The 20,931-nt window shown below is 44.1% G+C and overlaps 2 protein-coding genes across 4 annotated transcripts in view; one reads left to right on the forward strand and one right to left on the reverse strand.

Annotated features, from left to right (window-relative positions):
* MESK2 (misexpression suppressor of KSR 2) overlaps positions 1 to 2,265 on the forward strand; it is a 47,557-nt gene extending 45,292 nt beyond the window's left edge. For all 3 annotated transcript variants that reach the window (XM_084590104.1, XM_084590103.1, XM_084590102.1), the window contains exon 14: positions 793 to 2,265. In XM_084590104.1, coding sequence (XP_084446230.1) covers positions 793 to 917 — 125 coding nt within the window. In that variant the 3' untranslated portion in view covers positions 918 to 2,265. The remainder of the gene's footprint in view (positions 1 to 792) is intronic.
* On the reverse strand, positions 1,825 to 13,902 carry LOC146205435 (sodium-dependent organic anion transporter-like). The gene is made up of 4 exons (XM_084590105.1): positions 13,884 to 13,902; positions 12,680 to 12,907; positions 10,225 to 10,396; positions 1,825 to 3,193 (listed from the first exon to the last, which is right to left on the reverse strand). The coding sequence occupies exons 2-4, from the start codon at positions 12,860 to 12,862 to the stop codon at positions 2,595 to 2,597; spliced, it is 954 nt and encodes a 317-aa protein (XP_084446231.1). The 5' UTR covers positions 12,863 to 12,907; positions 13,884 to 13,902; the 3' UTR covers positions 1,825 to 2,594.
* Positions 13,903 to 20,931: the final 7,029 nt, after the last annotated feature.

Raw genomic sequence — 20,931 nt, forward strand, 5'->3', positions numbered from 1 at the left:
CATGAAATCTTGCCTTCAGCTATGCCACTGCGGTGAGTGCAAGCAACTCTGAAGCATGAGCATCAGGACTTGGCTGCCAAATTTTCCATTTAAATTAAGTTCAGTGGTATTGTTAAAACTATCCCAACCCGGTCTTCCATAATGTTGAAAAAGAATTTGAGCTTTTGGCAGCTTGATCTTACTTTTTTTTTCTATGTGAAATTGCAGTATCACCACTAGTGCTGCTCGTAACTGGGCAAGTAGCATAGTTTGTCATTCTGTGCAGATGTACGAATAGAATGTAGTTGTACTGCAGTGTTCCTTGTGCATCAGAGTATTTGTACCATGTACATGCATCTTTCTTTTTTTTTTTTTTTACGCACTTCATATATATATAGGCGGGTCACAGGTTATGCTGTCAGAATTGTGTGCAAGGACAGGGATGGGGACATTTTTATTTACCTTGTTCTGGTGCTTTGTGTTGCAGTTCTTTTTTCTTTAATTGGACTTTCTGTGCGAAAACCTGTGTGGCTGCTGCTTGACCTTTATTTCATACCCCACACCTCCTATTTTGTCCCAGTTTTTCTTGATCTTGTTTTGTAGTTGCAACACCTTACCTTAGGCGCCTCTGGCAGTGTGCTCCCAGAATTGCGTGTACGTGGGTGTATGTGTGTGACTGTGCGTATGATGATAGTTCATTTGTTTTTCTCTTATGTTTTGAGTTGGTTTTGTAGATCTGAATTGTTTTTTATTCTATTTCTTTTTCCCTCTCCCTCTCCCTTCTTTCTTTTTCCCCCACCCTCTTCTTTGTAGTCCCTAGTCTTGCTGGTCAAAAGTTGAGCTCAGTGCGTCAGACTTCACTTGAAGAGGAGGCCAACGCCAAGCAGGAAGTGCACATTGTCGAAAACCCCATAAACCAGCATCAGGTGAACTGCTAAGTGCAGGCGGAGAAACTCCAGCAATATGGAGGGCCCCCACAGGAGCTTTTTCGTGACAGCACTCCTGCTAAAGTTGGTGTGCGAGGACTGTTTTGGTCATGGGACGGGGTACAGACACACACAAAAAAAGCAGAGCGATGTAAGCATCAGCTAGGTTTAAACAAGGGAGCTGCTGCTGCTAGAATTGCATGTTATCGCATCACAGAAGCTTGTTGGTGTACCCACACGCACGTGGTAGCATGCACAGTGGTGCCTGGTGGTAGTACAAAGCTGCAGTCCCTTGAGCTCAAAAGGCACTGACCTTTGTGCCAGACCTGTCGACGTGTGTTTCTCGGAGTCTTGCTCTATACTTAAAACAGGCCTTGACCAAAGAATCATTGATTCTTCTGGAGAGCATCTCAAGAAAGCAAAAACGAGTAAAAACTGCATGTGTGCATCTACTTCTGTGCGTGTGGCCAGGCTACATCGGACTCTATTACTTGTGTTGAGGCTGTAGAATAAAGTGTACGGCTCTCAATAGTACAACGAAAGAGCTTCAGCAACAGTGCTTGCCTTTGTGGCTGCTTTAGCCAGCTTTGTTTGGCAAGTTAGGTGTGGAGCCTTGCTTCAGTACAGAGACTGCTGATGAGGAGGACCAACGCATTGCTTGTTGACGCTTTTCTAATATTAGCTTGTTGCCGGTGCACTAAGTTCACAAGGGCACAACTGTGTTCCTCGCAGGCTGGAGCATTTTCAAGACATGCCTGCCGTGGGTTTTTATGTGTGTAAGCTGGTTGCGTGCACCAGGGCTCATGTCACGTTATGCAAAAATAGCAATGTGCGTATAAAAACTTGCTCTTATTGTGAAAGGTTGTTGTTTCAACTGTTCAGTCTGCTTTCACTGCTTGCTGCAAAGAAGAGGTGGGGAAGTAGGCTGCATTGAAATGGCTTGTTTTGCTCTGGTCTCACCCACCCATGTCTGTTGTGAATGGTGGCAAAGTGAAAGTGAGTTACGTGCTGTAAACGTTAAAAGGCGGAGAGGTTTGGGCGTGTTTATTATTATTTTTTTTAGTGAGGCCTTGTTTGAAAGGCTTACTTTGTAGATGGTGGTTGAGATGGTGGCATGTACTGTACACAGTGTATACATGAGTGAAGCCTACTACACAAGATGTATAAATGACGTACTTTTACTTTGACTACGGGCATATGTTGCATTGTATGTTCTGTGTGCTGCTCCTAAAGATTCAGCCGAAGAAATGTATTTTTATTATAGTTTGTTCCTTACAACTGCATGTACAATGAATGCATTTGTTTTACATCTATGCAGGTACATGCACATGGTACAAATAAAGCAACATCATACACACAATGCTGGCTGTCTTTTTTTTTTTTTTTTTACAACCCCATGAAAAAAGTTGGGGCTAAGCAAATTAACATCCATACTGCTTACAAAAGAGAGCTGATTGCTTTCCCTGCAGAAGTTGTATTTTAATATTTTGGACTTCACACTTCCAGTAAGTGCTATGCTGCACTTCTACAGGAGTGTTTAATGGCACTAATGTATATTTGGCACTGCCTTATTCGTACTGCTAAGCATATGTAAAAGGAGATCTGTCACAGCATGGGTGACAAAGCCAGGTGGTGTCTGAATATCTGTAAATGATAAGCTCTGCTTAGAGTGCACTTAGGCTGAACATTTTACTCTTCATCTCTATTGATGGAGGTTTCTAGCTTGACATCATCCTGGCAGGCACGAGCATAGGTAGAACACTTTTGGCGTACTGTCAGGATTGCAAAGAGGGTTAAAAGTATGGCACTTGACAATGTTACCAGCACTACCACTGGTACTACAGCAAGGTCACCGCTTGGTTCTGGCAGTGAAAAAGTGAGGATAACAATGGCAAGCGGTCCATTCTGAATGGCAGTTTCCAAGGAGACTGCTATAACCTGTTTCCTGTTGAGCCGAAATAACCAAGCCATTGTTGCACCAAACAAGAATGCTGTAACTACAACCATAAAAGCAGCTACAACGTCCATGATGGTGATCAATGTGACAATGTACCAATAGCTGTATGTCCCTATGACTAGGGCAACAAGTAATATAACCACGGAAAAGGGCTTCACAATTTTCTCTGATGTTTGTGCCCACTTGGGGCATTTGTATTGGATGAGAAGACCCAGCCCAAGTGGTAAAGTGAGTGCCACCAGGGACACCATCAGGTTGCTGAATGGCACTGCTGGTGTGGTGCTACCAGCTATCTGGCGTCCAAGGGTGTGCATCCACATTGGCATCAGGGCTGCAGGGCCAGAGAATGTGGCAGTAAGTACACGTGGGTACATAATATTACGGAGCAGGCTTCTGGCGTTTGAAATTTTCTCACTCCTGCAGTATAGATCATATGATGGCTATTTAGATCCGTATGCGAGCGCACCAGCGGCATGCATTTACGTATGCGCAAGATGATTCCTAATATTTGCTAAGTTACATGCGCCAAGATTTTATCGCCGAGGCATGCTCCGTATTATGGCTGAGACTGTACATGCCATTTTCAATGCAACAGCAGTGTGACTAACCAAGGCTTGCATGACAGGCAAAACTGCAAACACTATGGCTATGCAACTTGTCTGCATTTTACCAACAGCAAGAACGGGCCTCGTCGGGCAATACATCAACTGCCTCCCTGAACAAGCACTTCACCTTAGTTCAATGGCTACTTGCCTGTCGTGGGGCGGTGTGGATGGTAACAATAGGATATACAATAACCATCAATCAGTTTGCCCTTTACAGGGCAAAGGCCTGTCCCATATCCCCCAATTAACCTGATCCTGTGCCAGCTGCATCCACTTGACCCCTGGAAACTTACTAGCCACATCTGCACACTCAACGCTCTGCTGCCTTTTGCTTTGCTTGCCTTCCCTTGGAATCCAATTTGTTACTTTTAGCGACCATAAGTTATCGTCTTTGCATTACGTCTCCTGCTGATGCCCATTTCTCCTCACTGATTTCGACTATAATGTTAACATGCATTTGTTCCCCGACCCACTCTGCATGCTTCTCGTCCCTTAACATTACACCTACCATTTTCCATCCCAATAACTCTGCGTTGTCCTCAATTTAAGTAAAATCCTTTTCATTGCCCTTCATGTTTCTGCCCCACAGGCGAGAACTGGTATGACACAGCTGATACATACTTTCCTTTTGAAGGATAATGATAAGCTGCTATACATGACCTGAGAGTACTTGCCAAATGCAGTCCATCCCAATCCAATTCTTCAAGTTATTTTCCTTTTGTAGTCTGGATCTGCGACCGTACCTGCCCTACGTAGACACAGTCTCTTACTGCTTCTAGCACCTTGCAACCTACTGTAAATGCTCTTCCTTTTTGAGGCTGTTCAACATTACTTAAGTCTTCTACATATTTTTTAGGCCTATTATTCTGCTCTGCCTGTCTAAATCATAAATCATTCTTTGCAATTCATCCCAAGTTACTTACCAAGGCAATGGCATCAGCAAAGTGCAGATTACCGAGGTATTCTCCATCAACCTTTATTCCTAACTGTTTCCATTCCAGGTCTCAATACTTCCTCTGAGCAAGTGGTGAATAGTACTGGAGAGATCGCATCTCGTTGCCTAACATCCTTCATTATGGGAATTTTATCACTTTCATTATGGAGGACTATGGTTGTTGTGCAGCCACTACAGATACCTTTGAGTACTTTCATATATAGCTCACTGCAATGCCTGCATGACTGAGAAGGTTTTGACTGAGTGAAATGCTTTTCTGGTAATCTATGAACACTGTGAATAGGAATTGGTTACATTCTGAGTAATATTTATCACCTTGTTTGCAGTGCGGATATGATCCACTGTAGAGTATTCTTTACGAAATCCTGCCTGATGCTTGGTTGATTTAAGTCTAAGGTTGCCCTGATTCTATTAGCTAGTAAATACCTTGTACATCACAGATAGTAAGCTGATCAGTGTGTAATATCTAAAGTCCTGGACATCATCTTTCTTATGCATTAATGTAATGTTCGTGTTCTTCAGATTTTCCAGTACTCTTAAGGTCATGAGGCATTGTGTATACAGGGTGGCTAGTTTTCCTAGCACGATCTTCCCATCATCTTTTCTGCAGTTACCTGATCCTTCCTAGCTGGTTTCTCCCATTTTCATTACTTCTAATACCTTCTTTACTTATTCTTTGTTACTGGCAGAATATCTAATTCATCTGTAGTACTGCTATTCTCATTATCACCCTGACTACATTGGCTACTTATACAGGTCAGTGTTGAACTCCTCAAACACTTCGACTATCCTATCCATATTGGTAATGACATCACCAGCCTTGTCTCAGTACATACATCTGATTTTGCTTATGGCTAGTTTTCTCTTGACCGTTTTCAGGCTATTGCTGTTCTTTAGAGCATGGTCATTCCCCTCCATGATATACTTCCTTATGTCGACATTTGAAGGCAAAAGCCTATATAGGCTCATGAGTGTCCATCCGCAAGAAAAGTCGCACTTCTTCGCAAGATTCCGCGGGATACCGCAAGATTGTGATGTCATCACCTGGTGACGTCATCACCCATGACCGGATGGGATGTCATCATGACGTTACGTCCGGTAATGTTTCATAACCAGAACTGTCGTCATCATGACGTCATGTCCGGCCAGGACCGATGATTTCACCAGGCGGTTCACGCATATACGAAGCTGACCCTGCCGGGCGTCCGATCCAGGCGTACGTGCTGCACCCTTCATTTGGTGCTTCCTCGAATGCTGCACCACACACCATACAGAAGTAGATGCAGTAAAGCAGGAATCAGCGGCATTTCAAACAAAGGCTTTCGCCTCATCGCACTTTAGAGGCACAAAGTGCCCCCTAGAAAGAATTTTACGCTTACTGATTAGCTTTGATAGCTCTGCCACTAGCTATCTTGTCTTGGTTTGGAGGCTTTCATGCAATATGGTACACAAAATGATTGGCAGGATTAGCAAATCTGAAAATAATTGGCTATGCTTAGACCTAGCATACTAAAGTAGTTATATCAGCCACAAGGTGTGGGGAGGTTTTTTTTTTTTTTCATTCGATTTATTGTGCAGTTTCTAGTTATGTATAGTTATGTATAGTATCAGTTTCCTTCAAAGTGCCTGAAACCTTCTGCTATTTTAAATTTTATTTTGTACAAGCTTAAACTTTTGCCATCGGTATGTCATCTCCTAATGGAACTGGTCATTGACCTGTGAAATTCACCTGTCTGACTAGGCCTTTTGGCCGGACTGTACGCCACCAAACCACTGACTATGCATTCTGCTTTTGTAAAGCAGCTGCTGTGGCAGTGAAAAAATTTGGGGGACACTTAAGCTCTGCTTTTAACAGTATGATATGACAGCGTTAACGGCACTCATTTGCGGCTCTCCGTAAGATCCTCATTTGCATACATGCACTGCTATACTCGATCAATGATTAATTATTTCCGCTTGACTGGGAAAGATACCATAACCTTTCGAATCTAACTACAGCTGCAATCCTGGAAGCTAAGGAAAATTATTTTAGCCGGACTCTCCCCAATATGCTTAAAACCAACCCTAAAAAAACTCTGCCGCTCAATTAATCCCAAACCTGACCAGACTGTGCCTATCCCAATGGACGAGAATAGTTATGCCTATTGCTCTCCATTTATCGTTGAAACGTTTAGTGAATTCTTTCGTCAAGTATTCACAGACGAGATGCCACTTACCAGTTCCCATGTACTCACTCCTTCGTGTGCACAGTTTAAGTTCCCCCCAATTGTAATATCTGAAAACGGTGTAGTGAAGGCGATTGACAGACTTCCGCGTTCCACCAGTCCTGGCCCCGATGGCATCACCTCCAAACTTCTCAAACTAACGTGCCATAAATCAGCATTTCTTTTAACGCTGCTATTTCAGCAGTCACTTAACTCAGGATGCGTCCCGGATGACTGGAAGATTGCTCACATCATTCCTATACATAAGGCGGGAGCTCGTTTTGATCCTACTAACTACAGACCCATTTCCCTGACATCAATATGCTCCAAACCATTAGAACACATCTTGTTTTCTCACATTATGAACCATTTAAACTTAAATAATTTGATTCTAGAAAACCAGCATGGTTTCCGGTACAAAAGATCATGTCAAACGCAGTTATTTGAATTAGTTACTGACGACCTACATCATGTGCTATATATGTCCCTTGACACAGACGCAATTTTTGTCGATTTTTCAAAAGCCTTTGATCGTGTTCCTCATAAGCGTTTACTGTTAAAAATTAAAAATCTTCAGTTTGATGATAACACGGCCAGATGGATCGCTGAATTCTTGACTAATCGTTTCCAATCAGTTAAGATAAATGATTGCATCTCTAACCCTGCATGTGTAAAAACAGGTGTTCCACAAGGGACAGTTCTCTGGCCTTTGCTCTTTTTAATTTATATAAATGACCATAGCAAGTAACATCAACTCATCAATTCGCCTTTTTGCAGACTGTGTAATCTACAAAAGGATATCTAACGCGGAAGATGCACATACGCTCCAGTCCGATCTAAACATGCTAACTGAATGGTGCCGTACTTGGCAAATGGAAATTAATGAAGAAAAAACTAAACATCTAAGATTTTCGCCTGTTCCAGGACCGTTACTTAGCGTGTACACAATCAACGATAAAGCTGTTGAATCTGTTTCTTCTATAAAATATCTGGATGTTCATTTGCATTTTAGTCTCTCTTGGAATGCTCATATAGACCTCATCACTGGCAAAGCTTTTAGAAAACTTGGCATGCTAAAGCGCCGTCTACACCTCGCAAATTCTAACACAAGACATCAAGCTTACACTACACTGATAAGACCAACCTTAGAATATGCTTCCGTCATATGGTACCCTCACCAGGACTCCCTTTCTAATCTTTTTGAATCCGCCCAGAATAAAGCAGCAAGATTCACTACATCATCCTACTCAAGACTTCATAGCGTATCATCAATTAAAGAAGTTTTAAACCTACCATTGCTCGCTTTCAGAAGGAAGTTTGCGCGATTATCATTTCTTCACACATTATACTATAGCAATTCGGAATTTGCTTGCTCCCATCTTCTTCCTGCTCCTCACGTCTCATCCCGCCTTGACCATGCAAACAAAATCCTCCTAATTTTCGCATGAACAAAATAATACCAATATTCACTACTCCCTTTAGCAATAAATGAATGGAATCAGTTGGCGTCAATTATAGCTGTTTTGACTGATTTATCAGGGTTTCAAGCAGCAATGCTAGCTTCTTCAGACGCATCGTAGTCAATTTGCGCGGTTTTGTCGTTCCCTGTGTATAGTTTCCTTTCCTTGATTCTTTCGGTGTCATGTGTTTCTGAGTCCGTGAGATCTCAAATGTTTCATTTATCATCTTTTTTCCGGTTTTAGTTTCTGTATTCATGGTCAGCTTTGTAGAGTTTGTCATGCGCGATATGCATGTTTTTCCCTTTTGCTGAAATCGCTGCACATTTTTCTCTTTTTACAGTTCTCTTATTATGTTGAAATGTTGCTTGCCCGACTATTTTTTCTTAGTTTTGTATAAAGATTACTATGACTAGTTATATGCCTCCCTCACATACCACCATAACATCATCTGTTATCCTGTTTTTGTTCTACCCTGATTTGCTTCCACATCCCCCCCTATGTAATGCCCTATTGAGCCTTTAGGGCATTTCAAATAAAAAAAATAAAAGAAAAAAACCCCTTAATTTGCACCTTTGTTATCTAATACATACTTATCAGTACACAGCTGCAAACTACTACATTAAGTGTGCGACCACCTGACATGGATATGAAGCCTCGTTTCAATCAAGAAACATAAACGTGTCTGCTGGCCAAGGAATAGTGTCTCCGACTCGGGATCAAAGGGCCCCTGATTAGGTTCCCATCTCACCTTCTCACTGAATGAGTTACCCGAGTTGGCAGGAACTGTCATCTTGGCCATGCCATGTAGTCTAATGATGTCACAACACGCTACCCAAATGGTTCCCAGCCACATCACCTGCCAACTGCCACCTGCCATAGGCATGCTCACAATTTTTAACTCATTGAATGAATGATTTTCTAAAACCACCAGAATCAACATGAACACCTATGTGACAAATTGTTAAGTATTTCACTTGCTCCACTCAAGGCTGAGTGGCTCACAGCTTCACTTAGACTAAAAGCCCAAGCGCTGATGTAATGCAATATTGACGCTTTGAAGACGCATTACCAGAGTTAATATATCATTGCTTTCAAGTACAATGATAAATTTTTCCAGGCACTTTCAGATGCAGATGTTTAGAATATAAGAACACATGTGCTCATTCCAAGAGAGAGAGTGCCTATGTAAGTGTTCCTGTCCATTCTTTCTTTTACCATTTCCTTAAATGCTATTATGAAGCAACTAGCACTGTTTATCATTTTGAGATAAGAGTTTCAACCTACTAAATAAACTTCCCTGCAAGATATGAAGAACTCAAAGCATTTGTAATGTTAAAACAAAGCATCAAAGCAAGGAAGAATAAACGTAATGCGTCATTTTATGTGTCATGGACTTGTCAGTTTTTAAGCCTCTTTCTGCATCCACTAAACAATGCTTTACTTGCACAACCGTGTCGACACTGAACTGCGCACAGAGGCAGATATACTCTGCTGCTGTTATATTTCTAAAGGTTGCAGAAGAGTAGAACAGACTTTTTGGCCACTATAATTTTGGCAGTCTACTTAAACTACCTCAGCTGAGAACTTATCAAGACCATGCACATTCTACAAGGAGGAGATTGTATCAGCTAGGAATTTGTTGCTTCAACAAATCGGGAGGTTTGTCTTCTTAATCAGCAGTCTAGTCTGCAGGTTTCACACCACGTGGAATCTTGAAATAGCTTTCTTGCACATTATACTAGTACGTGGTATAGTACAGTCTTCTCGGCACCCTCAAATACAGTTCAGCTGCAACTTCAGCACTTATTGTGTTGTTTGCTGTCAATTTCTGTCATGCTGTTTGATTCTTTTGATTTTTCAATACACCAAAGGTTACCACAGAGAAGAGCTCTCAGTCTGGCCAAACATGACACACTACACCACTGTGTCCCTAGAATGAATTCAGGTAAACTAAGCACAAAGAATGAAAACGATCCGAAAAATGTTTTTTGCACATGTGTGCAGTGTTCAAGGCTGACTGCTCTCCCATACATCCTTCAATATGAATTACAGCCCTTGATTCTATTTACTGAGCACCCATGACTAATAAGTGTATAGGCAGTGCCTCAACTGTCAGTCTTTTCGTTGCTTGTACATACCTAGTGCTCCAACACTGCTTATAAAGGTCATGGTAACGCTTAGATCCAAGTCTCCTTGTAAGAGTAGAGTATAGAAGTTGCTGTAGATTCCGCCAGGACATGAGCCAATTGTAAATAGCCCAAGTCTTGCCACTGCATTTTGGAGCAGCAGCATGGAAACCCCATAAGAAACCTGGAAGAATAACAACATGAAGAATAGCAAGTAGTGTCAGGTTATGCGAACCACTGATTCCATTTTCATCCTGCGTAGTGCACTGCAACAATTCAGTGGCTAGCTTGACCCGATTGCACAAGTCACTAAAGTTTCGTTTTATCTTGCCACTTCTAGCCATTCTACTATGTAAATAATTTACATGAATGCGCAGTTCCTAAATATACCCCGCTCCCCACAGTGGTGGCTGAGAGCTTAGGGTGTTAGGCGCCTGAGCCTGAGGATTCTATCCTAGCCATGGCGGCTAAGTTTCGAGGAAACTGATATGGAGGGCACCCATGCACTATGCAATGTTCAGATAAATTTTGACCCCAGCTGGCCGAAACTTGTGGTGCCACCCATAGCCCACGTTGCGTTGGAATGTTAAACCCCAAAAATCAGCGCCTTTGCTCAATGTCTTCAAATGCACTTTGAAGCTGCTTGCTACTTGGCAGCTACTGACACTTTAATTCTGCAAACGTATGCATGCAAGCCTAAAGCAATTCGTAAACAAAACCAGACTAAAACCTTTACAGTTCATTAATTAATTAATTAATTAATTCATTCATTCATGCTTTTATTCATACACCAAGCTGTACAGGAGGCCAAGGGAAAAAGCCATTCTACGATGGCTTGAGGAGATCCTGGCTCCCAAAAATGCAGTGGCAGCAGAAAACACAAAGACAGGATGAAAAAATGATTACAGCCCAGTGATAACACAGAATATAAACTTATTAGCGTGCAAGCATGCACAAGTATAAGAAAGAAACTATACAGAAGGTTCTAAACACACATATATGCACACACACAAGAAACCATCATCCAATAATTTAAAATCGGGTTTTGAACAGCTGTTTAAACTCGGAGAGAGTTAATTTCAAAGCATTAATGCCTAACCTATTGTATTCATTTAGGAGCCTTGGTAACACATTTTTTAGCATTTGTATACTGTGGTTGGTACGGCATTTTGTGACTTTTCAGTGTTCTGTGCTTCTTGTGGAATACAACAGATTATATTGTGACAAGTCCGCTATACTCGAAAGGAGAGAGATCGAATGTTTTGCACTAGAATAGTATACGCGAGACAATATGCAGCAGTATAAACTGTGTGATTTGTGCACATTAAGTTCTTTAAAAAGATAGGCAGAAGGTTCCGTGTATTTTACATTTGCAATCATACGTAAAACTTTTTTGATATTTAACAGCTTGTTTACATTTGTCGCCATAGTGGCGCCCCAGACTAAATAGCAGTAATGTAGGGAGACACAAACAAAGCAAGCCATTAGTTTGACTGATTGTGGAAGTGAATAACGATAGCAATTAAGCATTCCCGTGACTGAGCTTAACTTCTGCATCAAGTTATTCACATGATCGTCCCATTGCATATTTTGTGAAAAATAAACGCCCAGAACTTTACCACGTGGAACAATATCTATTTTTGAATTTCTTAAGGTGATAGCATGTTCATTAGGGATGCATCTGCTCTTTGGATGAAAAATTACCGCCTTTGTTATTTTAGTGTTTATTTTCAGGTGGTCGGCACTAGTCCAGGTATCAAGTTTTCAAGCACACTGTTTGCTTCCGCTATGTTCAGCTTCACAAGGTGATGAGACAAAAACACTCTATCATCCGTGTATATGACTAGTTTAAGATAGAAGCTGATGTGGGTGATGTCATTTACACATAAATTAAAAAGTAATGGGCCAAGAATACTACCTCGCGGCATGCCAGCAATAATTTATTTCTTACTAGATATTTACTGAAACAAGCTGTTCTATTCAAGAGGTAACTATTTATTAACTTCAAGGGAAGACCACGGATGCTGTAGTGGTTTAACTATTGAAGCAAAATTGAATGTCTAATGTAGTCGAACGCCTGAGGGAAGTCTACAAAAATGCCAGCAACAAACTGTTTCCCTTCAAGTTTTTGTATACATATTCTTTTCAACTAAAAGGGCAAGTTCTGTTAACATATGTTTTCTGAAACCATACTGTGCTTTAGTTTAAATGTTGTGTTTGTTATAGAATAGGACAATCGCTTGAACAGAATCTTTTCAAAACCCTTAGCAAATACTGGGAGAATAGGTATAGGCCTGTAGTTATCTCTGATTAACGTGAATGTCATACATAACGTGGGTGGAAATAACCTGCATGAAGCATCCTGAACTGAACAGCTCAAAATTCACACAACAAAGTGAAGCCTTTGATGATTACCTACTAAAAACTGTAATGGATGGTGTTTTTTGCAGTAGCTATGGTTACTTACCAATGGCATGAAGACGAACTGGCAGAACATGCCAATAGCTGGAGCAACAGGTCTCTTGATTTGTGAAAACACTACATGCATGTCCAGTTGGCATCCAACATTGACATTGTTCAAGGCCACCAGAACTCCTATGACAGCTCCAAATCCCATTGAAAATGCTGTCAACTCCCGCACAACACACATTTTGTGGATGCCATTGTAGGTTCCATTTGTGAGGTTGTCTTCTACCTGCCACAAAAGGTTTGCATAACCAATCTTCAGCGGCATCAAGAGTGTTGAAAAGTTGTCATCAGGCGCAACTTTTTCCAGAGACATTTTGACTTCATCTTCATTCAACTGCACAACTGATGAATCACTAGAGTGGAGAACAAGAATTGCCTTGGTGAGCTTCTGAGTAAAGCTGAAAGTGACGTTAGCAGGTTCGGAAAGCTGCAACCTAGATACTTGACTGCTAAAATTGAGCACACATTGTGTCGATTGAGTAAGTAACACTGTTACTAAAAGACAGGAATATAACAGCCACATGGCGTATGCACCGATGAGTTCAGTCTACTGGTCCTCTGCAGCAGGTCGAGCTCCGTTCGATGCCTGTACCAGAGGATAGAGGGCAGATAAGATATAAAATATCGCAAAAACCCCTAATCAGCTCCGAGAAACGGTAGACAAGATACGTAAGCTCTAGAATCCAGGTGCAAGAGAAGCCTGTGTGCGACAACTCTCCACATAAGGAAGTTCGGTATGTACGGAGAGTAGTACTAGCATTCTAGTTTATGAATTCGGGGCGTTTTCTGTTTCGCGATCCGCAATAGTTCAAAGGCAGTGAACTGCATGGTTTCATTCCGATTCATAGCACCACAGTGTGGAACCACTTTTGTTAAATGAACCCGATCACAATACAGTGATCGGTAATATGAAGACGATGCGACGATATGGTTCGTACGGTAGTTTGTAGCCAGACATTTAAAGAAACCATCGGGGCAAGCCGGCGATCACAGGAGCAAAGCTAATGCCGGATGACAGACGGAGGAGCAGCCACAAAATGAAATAAGTGCAGTTCGTTAGGCTGGCTGACAGCCGAAGAGCAGGAGCCGTTGCTTCTCGAGTGAACAAAACTATCAACAGCCACTAATCGTAACACGATAATGATTACACAGAGATGAATGAAAAACAAAGCCGCACGCAGTTTACACAACGTTTTACGCACGGCGTGCGCCGAGTGCGGCAAACCGGAAACTCAGAAACCGTTCTACGCGGACGTGTAGACGTCGCTGTGGGTACAGTTATAGCAGTTATAGTGCTCTAGAATATAGCTGTAAATCCAAGTGATGATGATGATGATGATTTATTTACTCTACCCTTCGTATCGGGCGGGCACCATGTTGGCGCCGCAGTCGTAAAAAAAAAAAATTAATAAACAATACAAAGTACCGTAGACACAACACCACACTTAACTCATAGACACACATACAACAACAAAAAAAAAAAAAAAAAAAATGTTAGGGGTAGCGTGGTGCCCTCTCTCGGCTGGGGCGACAACTTTGTGCATTTGAGGACTACGTTATAGTGCCTCGTCGTGTCGGATAATCGGTGTCATTGCCAAGGTATAGTCCCGCTACCTCTGTGGATGTGATGTGCAGACGCGTTCCGAGAAGACTGGAGCGTCTGTAACCCCATGTTTGATGCTGCGCGTTGAAGTCCCCGCCAATGAGCATCTCGTCTTTAGGATGAGCGTCGCGAAGTTTCCGTATCCAGTCAAAACTGACTTCGTGAGGCTTTGCGTGGGGTCTGACGTATGCGCTGACAACTACAGGGACTTGAATATTTGGGGGCTGGGATTTAAAAAATTCCTATGCAAAATCTACTAACCCATTCGAGCTGAAATAACATTCACAAAGTAGCAAAATATAGTCTACGTTATCTAATAAGTGATTCAACATCGGTACTTGCCTAGATTTCTCGAAGTCGAGAAAAAACTGCTCTCGGCGGCGTGCACACTTTTCGCAGAAGAGAGTCGAAAAGCTATTTTAACATGGTGCGTCATCTGTCGGGCAGTGAGACAAGCTTCATCCCGGCCGTTGGCGCGCTTGCCTCGCTGCCCGAAAGATGACGCACCATGTTAAAATAGCTTTTCGACTCTCTTCTGCGAAAATTGTGCACGACGCCGAGAGCAGTTTTTCTCGATTTCAAAAAATCTAGGCAAGTACCGATGTTGAATCACTTATCAGATAACGTAGACGATATTTTGCTACTTTGAGAACGTTATTTCAGCTCGAATGGTGTAGTAGATTTTGCATAGGAATGTTTTAAATGCTAGCCCCCAAATATTCAAAACCCTGTACAAGATGTTTGTGGTTGTATCGCACTCGCGCTGCTACGATTTCTTGGTGCGGTGAGCAGAACGCGGATGTGTCAAGTTGGGCATGGGGAGTATTTTTACGAATAAATATAGCAGCCTGAGCGCGGATTACAGGGGCGTTTTGGTAACGAGGCGTATGCATAATACTTGGAGAATAAAGTGCCTTGTAGTGACGGATTCCAGGGGATTCCGAGCCAATCATGAAACTCGCCTGCGTCACACACCCAACGGGCATCGCCTCCTCACTCGAATCTTTGACGAAGCTAACCTACACTTGCCCATATTGGACCACCTTACAGCACCATGGACAGAAACATTAGTAAGAGATCCAAAACCCATTCCAACCAACACCAAAGGACCAGGAAGAGATCACCGACAACGCCACATAATTGATACACAAGACCAGCACATCGGTCTCCGCATTTATACCGACGCCGCCCTATATCATGACGATGACACCGGCATCACGTTTGCAACCACTGCTTACTACCAAGAGGGTTCACAGCTGCACGCCACTAGCCACAGTGGTCGCAGGGACTGGTCCGCAACTGAACTCGAATTAACAGCCATCGACGAGGCCCTTCAACACTGCACCAAAGGAACAGATCGTTTCATCCACATCTACACCGACAGTCAAGAGGCTATAAAAACCCTGAAAGCCCGTTCTTACAAGACCTCGGTACAACACAGCATCAAAGAGCGCTGCCGATACCAGCGAGAGACCTCACAAGTCTCGGTACGAATACATTGGACACCTGGACATCACGCACAAGGAACTGGGAACAGAATGGCCCACGAGGCCGCTGGCGCGCAGCTAGAGGAAGACCGCCGGCATAGCCTTGATGTGGGCCCGTCCAACTAGGACCACCCTTACTGTTCTCCCGTCTCCTTCATCATACCGGACTCTGTCATCACGCGGCTTAAACATGAGCGGAGGGGTTTGTTGCGGGACCTTGTCCCCGGTATTACTCCTCCGATCCCTTCCGGCCTCTCTCGTCCAGCCCAAGTTCTAACTCACAAGGCGCGAGCCGGTGCAGCGTACACACCGGACATCCTGAGTCAATGGCGCCGAACCAAGATCAGCTGCCCCAACTGCCCTGCTGGCTCCGTTGACCTGCAGCACTTGGTCTGGACCTGTCCTGGCACGGCTGGCCTCCGCGCACGCTACACATCTGCTTACCACATTCAGAGCTACGAAGACTGGACAGCCCCCAATACCAACGCCAAGCGCAAGCTTAGTGCCCTGCTAGACTTCATGTCGGAGTCTGGCGCCCTCAACCTCACCTAACCCACCCCCTTCCCCTCTAGGCCTCAGGTCATCCTCATGAATAAAGGTTTATGAATGAATGAGTACGTTATAGTGCTCTAGAATAACTACGTGCTCCGTCGATTCTTCTTCGATCCCGCAGGCTCTGCACAGCGCCGCTTCTTGAACTTCCGGGGCAGTGTCGAAGTGGCGGCGGTACACCAGTGTGCGAAGCGCTCCCGCTCGTGCTTCAAACAAGAGTGCGCTACTGGTGCTGTTGTCGTACAGCGTTTCAGCGGAGGTCGCTCTTTTGTGTGCGCCTGAGTCGTCTTTTTTTGGGCAGCAGCACTCCACTGCGCGTTTTCCGCCTGCTGTATATGGTGGTCTTGGGCAAGGCGGTCTGGTCCTGGGTGTCCGTCTGCGCGCCGTATTTCCGTCGTAGAGTCTGCACACGAGCACACCATTTTGTCCGAATGCTAGCAATGTGTATATACCGGAACAGCCTCCTTGCCCATCTGTTATTGTCCATGGCGCGGAGTCTGGTCTCGTACCCAATTTTGCTTTGGGCTTCGCGGGCCTCGAACGTTGATCAGCCCATGTCCCCCTGGATGGCCTCCACAGCAACGCGACCGTGGCAACCGAGCGCCAGTCTCCCCACCTCGCGTTGTCCGCGTTCCAGCCATTCCCTCGTTTGGGTAGATATATACAAAGTGGCGTTTGCGAAGGTCAGCCCCGGCACATGTACAGCCTTCCACAAAACGCGCACCATCATATATCGATTGCACCCCCAAAGGCGACATTGTCGCCTGAGCATATGGCACGCACGAGTTGGTCATTTTCAAATGTTTTTCCTGCGCCGCGTACAGGGCACCTTGTGTGTTGAGGAGCACTCCAACTAAGGTAACGGTACTCCACGGCGCGCGGTATGGGGTCTCCACAGGGCAGCAGCACCGCAGGGGTGTCTTCGGGCGAGCCCGAAAAACGCAGCACAGCTGACTTGAGAGGATTGAAATTCAGCCCCAGTGTAGATAGGTGGTCAGCACATATTTGCCGCGAGATCGACCTAGAGGTGGCGCCACCGTAACTCCGGTAGTGTGGATCGGCAGCCGGCGGCGCTCGCAGAAACCCACGCTGCGTAGGTCTGCTTCCGAGTTTACGGCGGGTTTGTTGGCGATGTAAACGTGTCTTCTGCAGTATTTATGCAATATTGCAGAAACAAATCCAAGGATTTCGCCAATGCAGCAGAAGAAGAGCGGATTTTAGGAAAACAAAGCACGCAACCGCCACTCTTCTAGATTTACTTTGTACGTTTCTTGCGCTGTACCGCGCTCACGCGCCTAATGCTTGGGCCTGCCTTATGACTGCTTTGTTTTTCTTATCGACTTTTAAACAGTTTGCACGTGTCTCATGCGAATGAGACCGGCGAATTTAGCGTCAAGCCCACGCAGATACAAGGTTCGTGCTCTGATCTGCAGCAATTTAGATTGAATCGAGGCAGCCTGGTTCACTATACCGTACTTGACTCGAGGATTAAGCAGGTTAAATGTAGCATTAGCAGCGCTCTGCATGGCGAGTTGCTTTAGACTGAGTGCACATCAGCTCTGGCCCCAGAAAACCACGCACAAGTATTCCCCAAAAAATGAGATCACGCCGACACTATACAGGAAACCTCGCCGCACAGGAAAGCTGATTGTTCACGTGTACAGCGCTGAGTTTCTAATGTCGACTGTACCTCTGATTTTAGGCACAAAACCGCATTTCCGAAAGTAAGTCCGGGCACCATAATTCCTTTCCAAATACCCCTCAAAACCTCATACCTATTGTATCCCCACAATGCCTTATGCTTCATTATCCCGGCATTCCTTCGCCCTTTGGCCTTAAATGATTGCTCATGCTTTCCAATGTATGCCAATCCTTCGTTTATCCATACCCCCAGATATTTATATTCTGCTTCTCTAGGTATTTCAAGGCCTTGAATTTTAAGACCCTGGTCAGTTGAGCCGTTGAAAATCATCAGACCCGACTTAACGGCGCTGAAACTGAAGCCTAGAGCGTCCCCTTCGTCTCCGCAGAGGATTTACAAAAGTTAGCGCCATCTAGTGAAAGAAACAGAAACTGTGCGCGGCGGCCATGTTTTGTTCAGTCCGCCCGCGCCTCCCATCGAGTACGCTGTCAACGTGCGCCTTCGTGGAACCCATGCTTGCACCGCAAGGTGCATTGGAATGATCACAAGTGATTCTTTCATTTTTTAACATCACAACAGTAGCTGCTAGCACCAAGCTCTATTCGGAATGATGCCAGCATGTTGCTGCGTACCCTTCTGCAGCAAGCGCACCGTCGTATAGATGCGCACGGATACAAGGTATACGCGTGTATGCGACCGCTCGTTTGCAATCCTAATCGGCTTTACGTCCCCTTGACTGGGAGCTAGCTCACAGAACGTGCTATCAACTAAAACAGCAAGGTTGTTTTGCGTGCTATGGAGCCTTGGGAACTTGAAGGATAAGCTTATGCTTCGATGGAGGGCACGGGAGAAGGAGCAATGCATGTGTAACGAACGCTATAGTTCAAATACATTCTTTGAAACCTTTTGTACGTAGGTTGCATTTACCATTGTGTATTTGATTTAAGACAAGGGCACGATTACCGAAACTACTTTTCACAGTCGTACGAAATGGTAGTGCTTGGTGCGCCCGAGGTGCGTGTTTCACGTTGCAAAAGCGGCTGCCAAACTCGCGGCGTCTAGTAAAGCAGGAGAAGATGACATCCCACTAGTGTGTTGTAATATGCTCATGTCCAGCCCCTTTCGAAAGATGTTATCACGTGATAATGCACGCGAAGTCCGATATGCGTCCAGAGCGTGCTGCTCAAGTTTGCATTCTGTGCCTTCATACCTACTAGTGCGGCCGATAAAATATCGAAGTTTGCTTTTCACTTTTGTGCGTTTTATCGAGTTGCCCTATGGTTCGCTAATTGACAGCCACCTGAAATTCAGTTGATTTTGTAAATATGCCGATTTCTTGTTTATTCCCTCTGTCAGATAGCAGACATTTGAAGCCTTAACCTCATATGAAAGTGCTGTCATGGAAAGCTTCGAGGAACTCGGAGGAAGAGAAACTCGGCTGAAACGAAAAAAAATTTGAAAAGTCAACTCACATAACTGCGAAGTGTCAGTGCTTGGTGCAACTGGCTGTGTTCATAAAGTCAGATTTATATTATATAACACTGTTATAAAACATTAGGGGGACACTTGAGCTCCGCCGTTAAGGGTATGACGCGATAGCGTCTCTGTCTCTCACGCACACACGTTTTCTTTCTTCCCTTTTTGAATTTTTAGCTTTTATTTGTTTTATATTTCGATTATTTGTTTCTTTATTTGTGAATAGCCTAAGATGAATAGCCTGCCTGGCCCTTTCGCCTGCAGTATCTTATAAATAAAAAAAAATATTTTTATACACCAATATTTACAGTCAGCAACAATCAATCACCTTTCCATTCTGAGCAATTTGACACCTTTGAACACATTCAATTATATCAATTAATCAATTACACATTCTAAATTTTCTTCATTAGTATCATCAAGCACTGATTTTTCCTTCTGGGCATTTTGTCACCTTTAAACCTTCAATTTCCATTTTTTTTTCTTTTTTTGTTGCTTTATTTCATCAATTGGTCAATTAATTACAAATATTTTATTATCTCATCATCGCCTATTACACACCAATCAATCTTCACTTACTGGAAGCAGAAATTACCATGACACATTTTTCTTTTTTTTTTTTACGCAGCCCCCGATTATTTCTGAGACCCCTGCCAATAACTGCGTCGACAGCATAGGCAGGAGCGCCATTCCGACTTACGCCAAATTACGCACGATTCTTTCATCTCAAAACGAATTGCATCTTCGCTCATTTCACCAACAAGTATCCCACTGCTCCCAGTGGGATGAGTGACGGTGATGCGCAAACCAAGCAAACTCGCGATCTTCTCTCATAGTCGTTAAAGTAAATAGCAAAGGCACACAGACAAAAAAAAATCTGCACATTACAAAACTCTAGATACTGTACCTGGATACGGATGACGCTGCGCGCATCGACGAGGGGCCCATGCACGACTCATAGAGTAGCTTGTAACCGCTACGCCTCGGCTGTCAAAATACGCTTCTTGGCTTCGCTAACAGACACCGCCAGGGAGAAGAGAGGTCCAAGCACAGCACACTAGATTACAACATGAAAAGCGCGGGCAGAACGGCGGGCGCTGACGGACGGACACAAAGCGAACCAAAGCGAACGGATGGAGCGAACAAAATATGGCTGCCAGCGCCGGATCAGCGTGCCGCTCATGGTCGCCAGACTTACTTTTGTAAACCCTCGATTGGTGCCTCCTTGGCATCCTCGCACCGGTACCCGCGCGGCCCGAAGGGGAGAAGCGGGTGAGCGAAGATAGTGATCTAAAGAAAGGAAAGACGCTTGATTCTACAACCCGTGAGGGTGCACGGCGAAACGTCAGGGGCGAGTGGCGCGCCACGTGTCGGGGCAGCGCCGCACATTGCGAGGAGGGGTTCTTCTGTGTTTGCCGCAAGATGGCTTGGCATGTGCGCAGAGCGCAGAAGAAACGTAGCGGAAACGTACTTCGCTACTCGTGTAACTG

This window comes from Amblyomma maculatum, chromosome 1 (assembly GCF_055883805.1).
Source record: "Amblyomma maculatum isolate TAMU_Amacu chromosome 1, ASM5588380v1, whole genome shotgun sequence".
NCBI lineage: Eukaryota > Metazoa > Arthropoda > Arachnida > Ixodida > Ixodidae > Amblyomma > Amblyomma maculatum.

What these genes read in the sequence shown, in the direction of transcription:
- LOC146205435 (XM_084590105.1), bottom strand. Translation starts at nt 12,862, where the DNA reads ATGTGTGTTGTGCGGGAGTTGACAGCATTTTCAATGGGATTTGGAGCT. An exon ending in AGTTCGTCTTCATGCCATTG is followed by an intron (nt 10,397 to 12,679) that starts GTAAGTAACCAT and finishes TTATTCTTCCAG; the next exon opens with GTTTCTTATGGGGTTTCCAT. An exon ending in AAGCAGTGTTGGAGCACTAG is followed by an intron (nt 3,194 to 10,224) that starts GTATGTACAAGC and finishes CTGGCCCTGCAG; the next exon opens with CCCTGATGCCAATGTGGATG.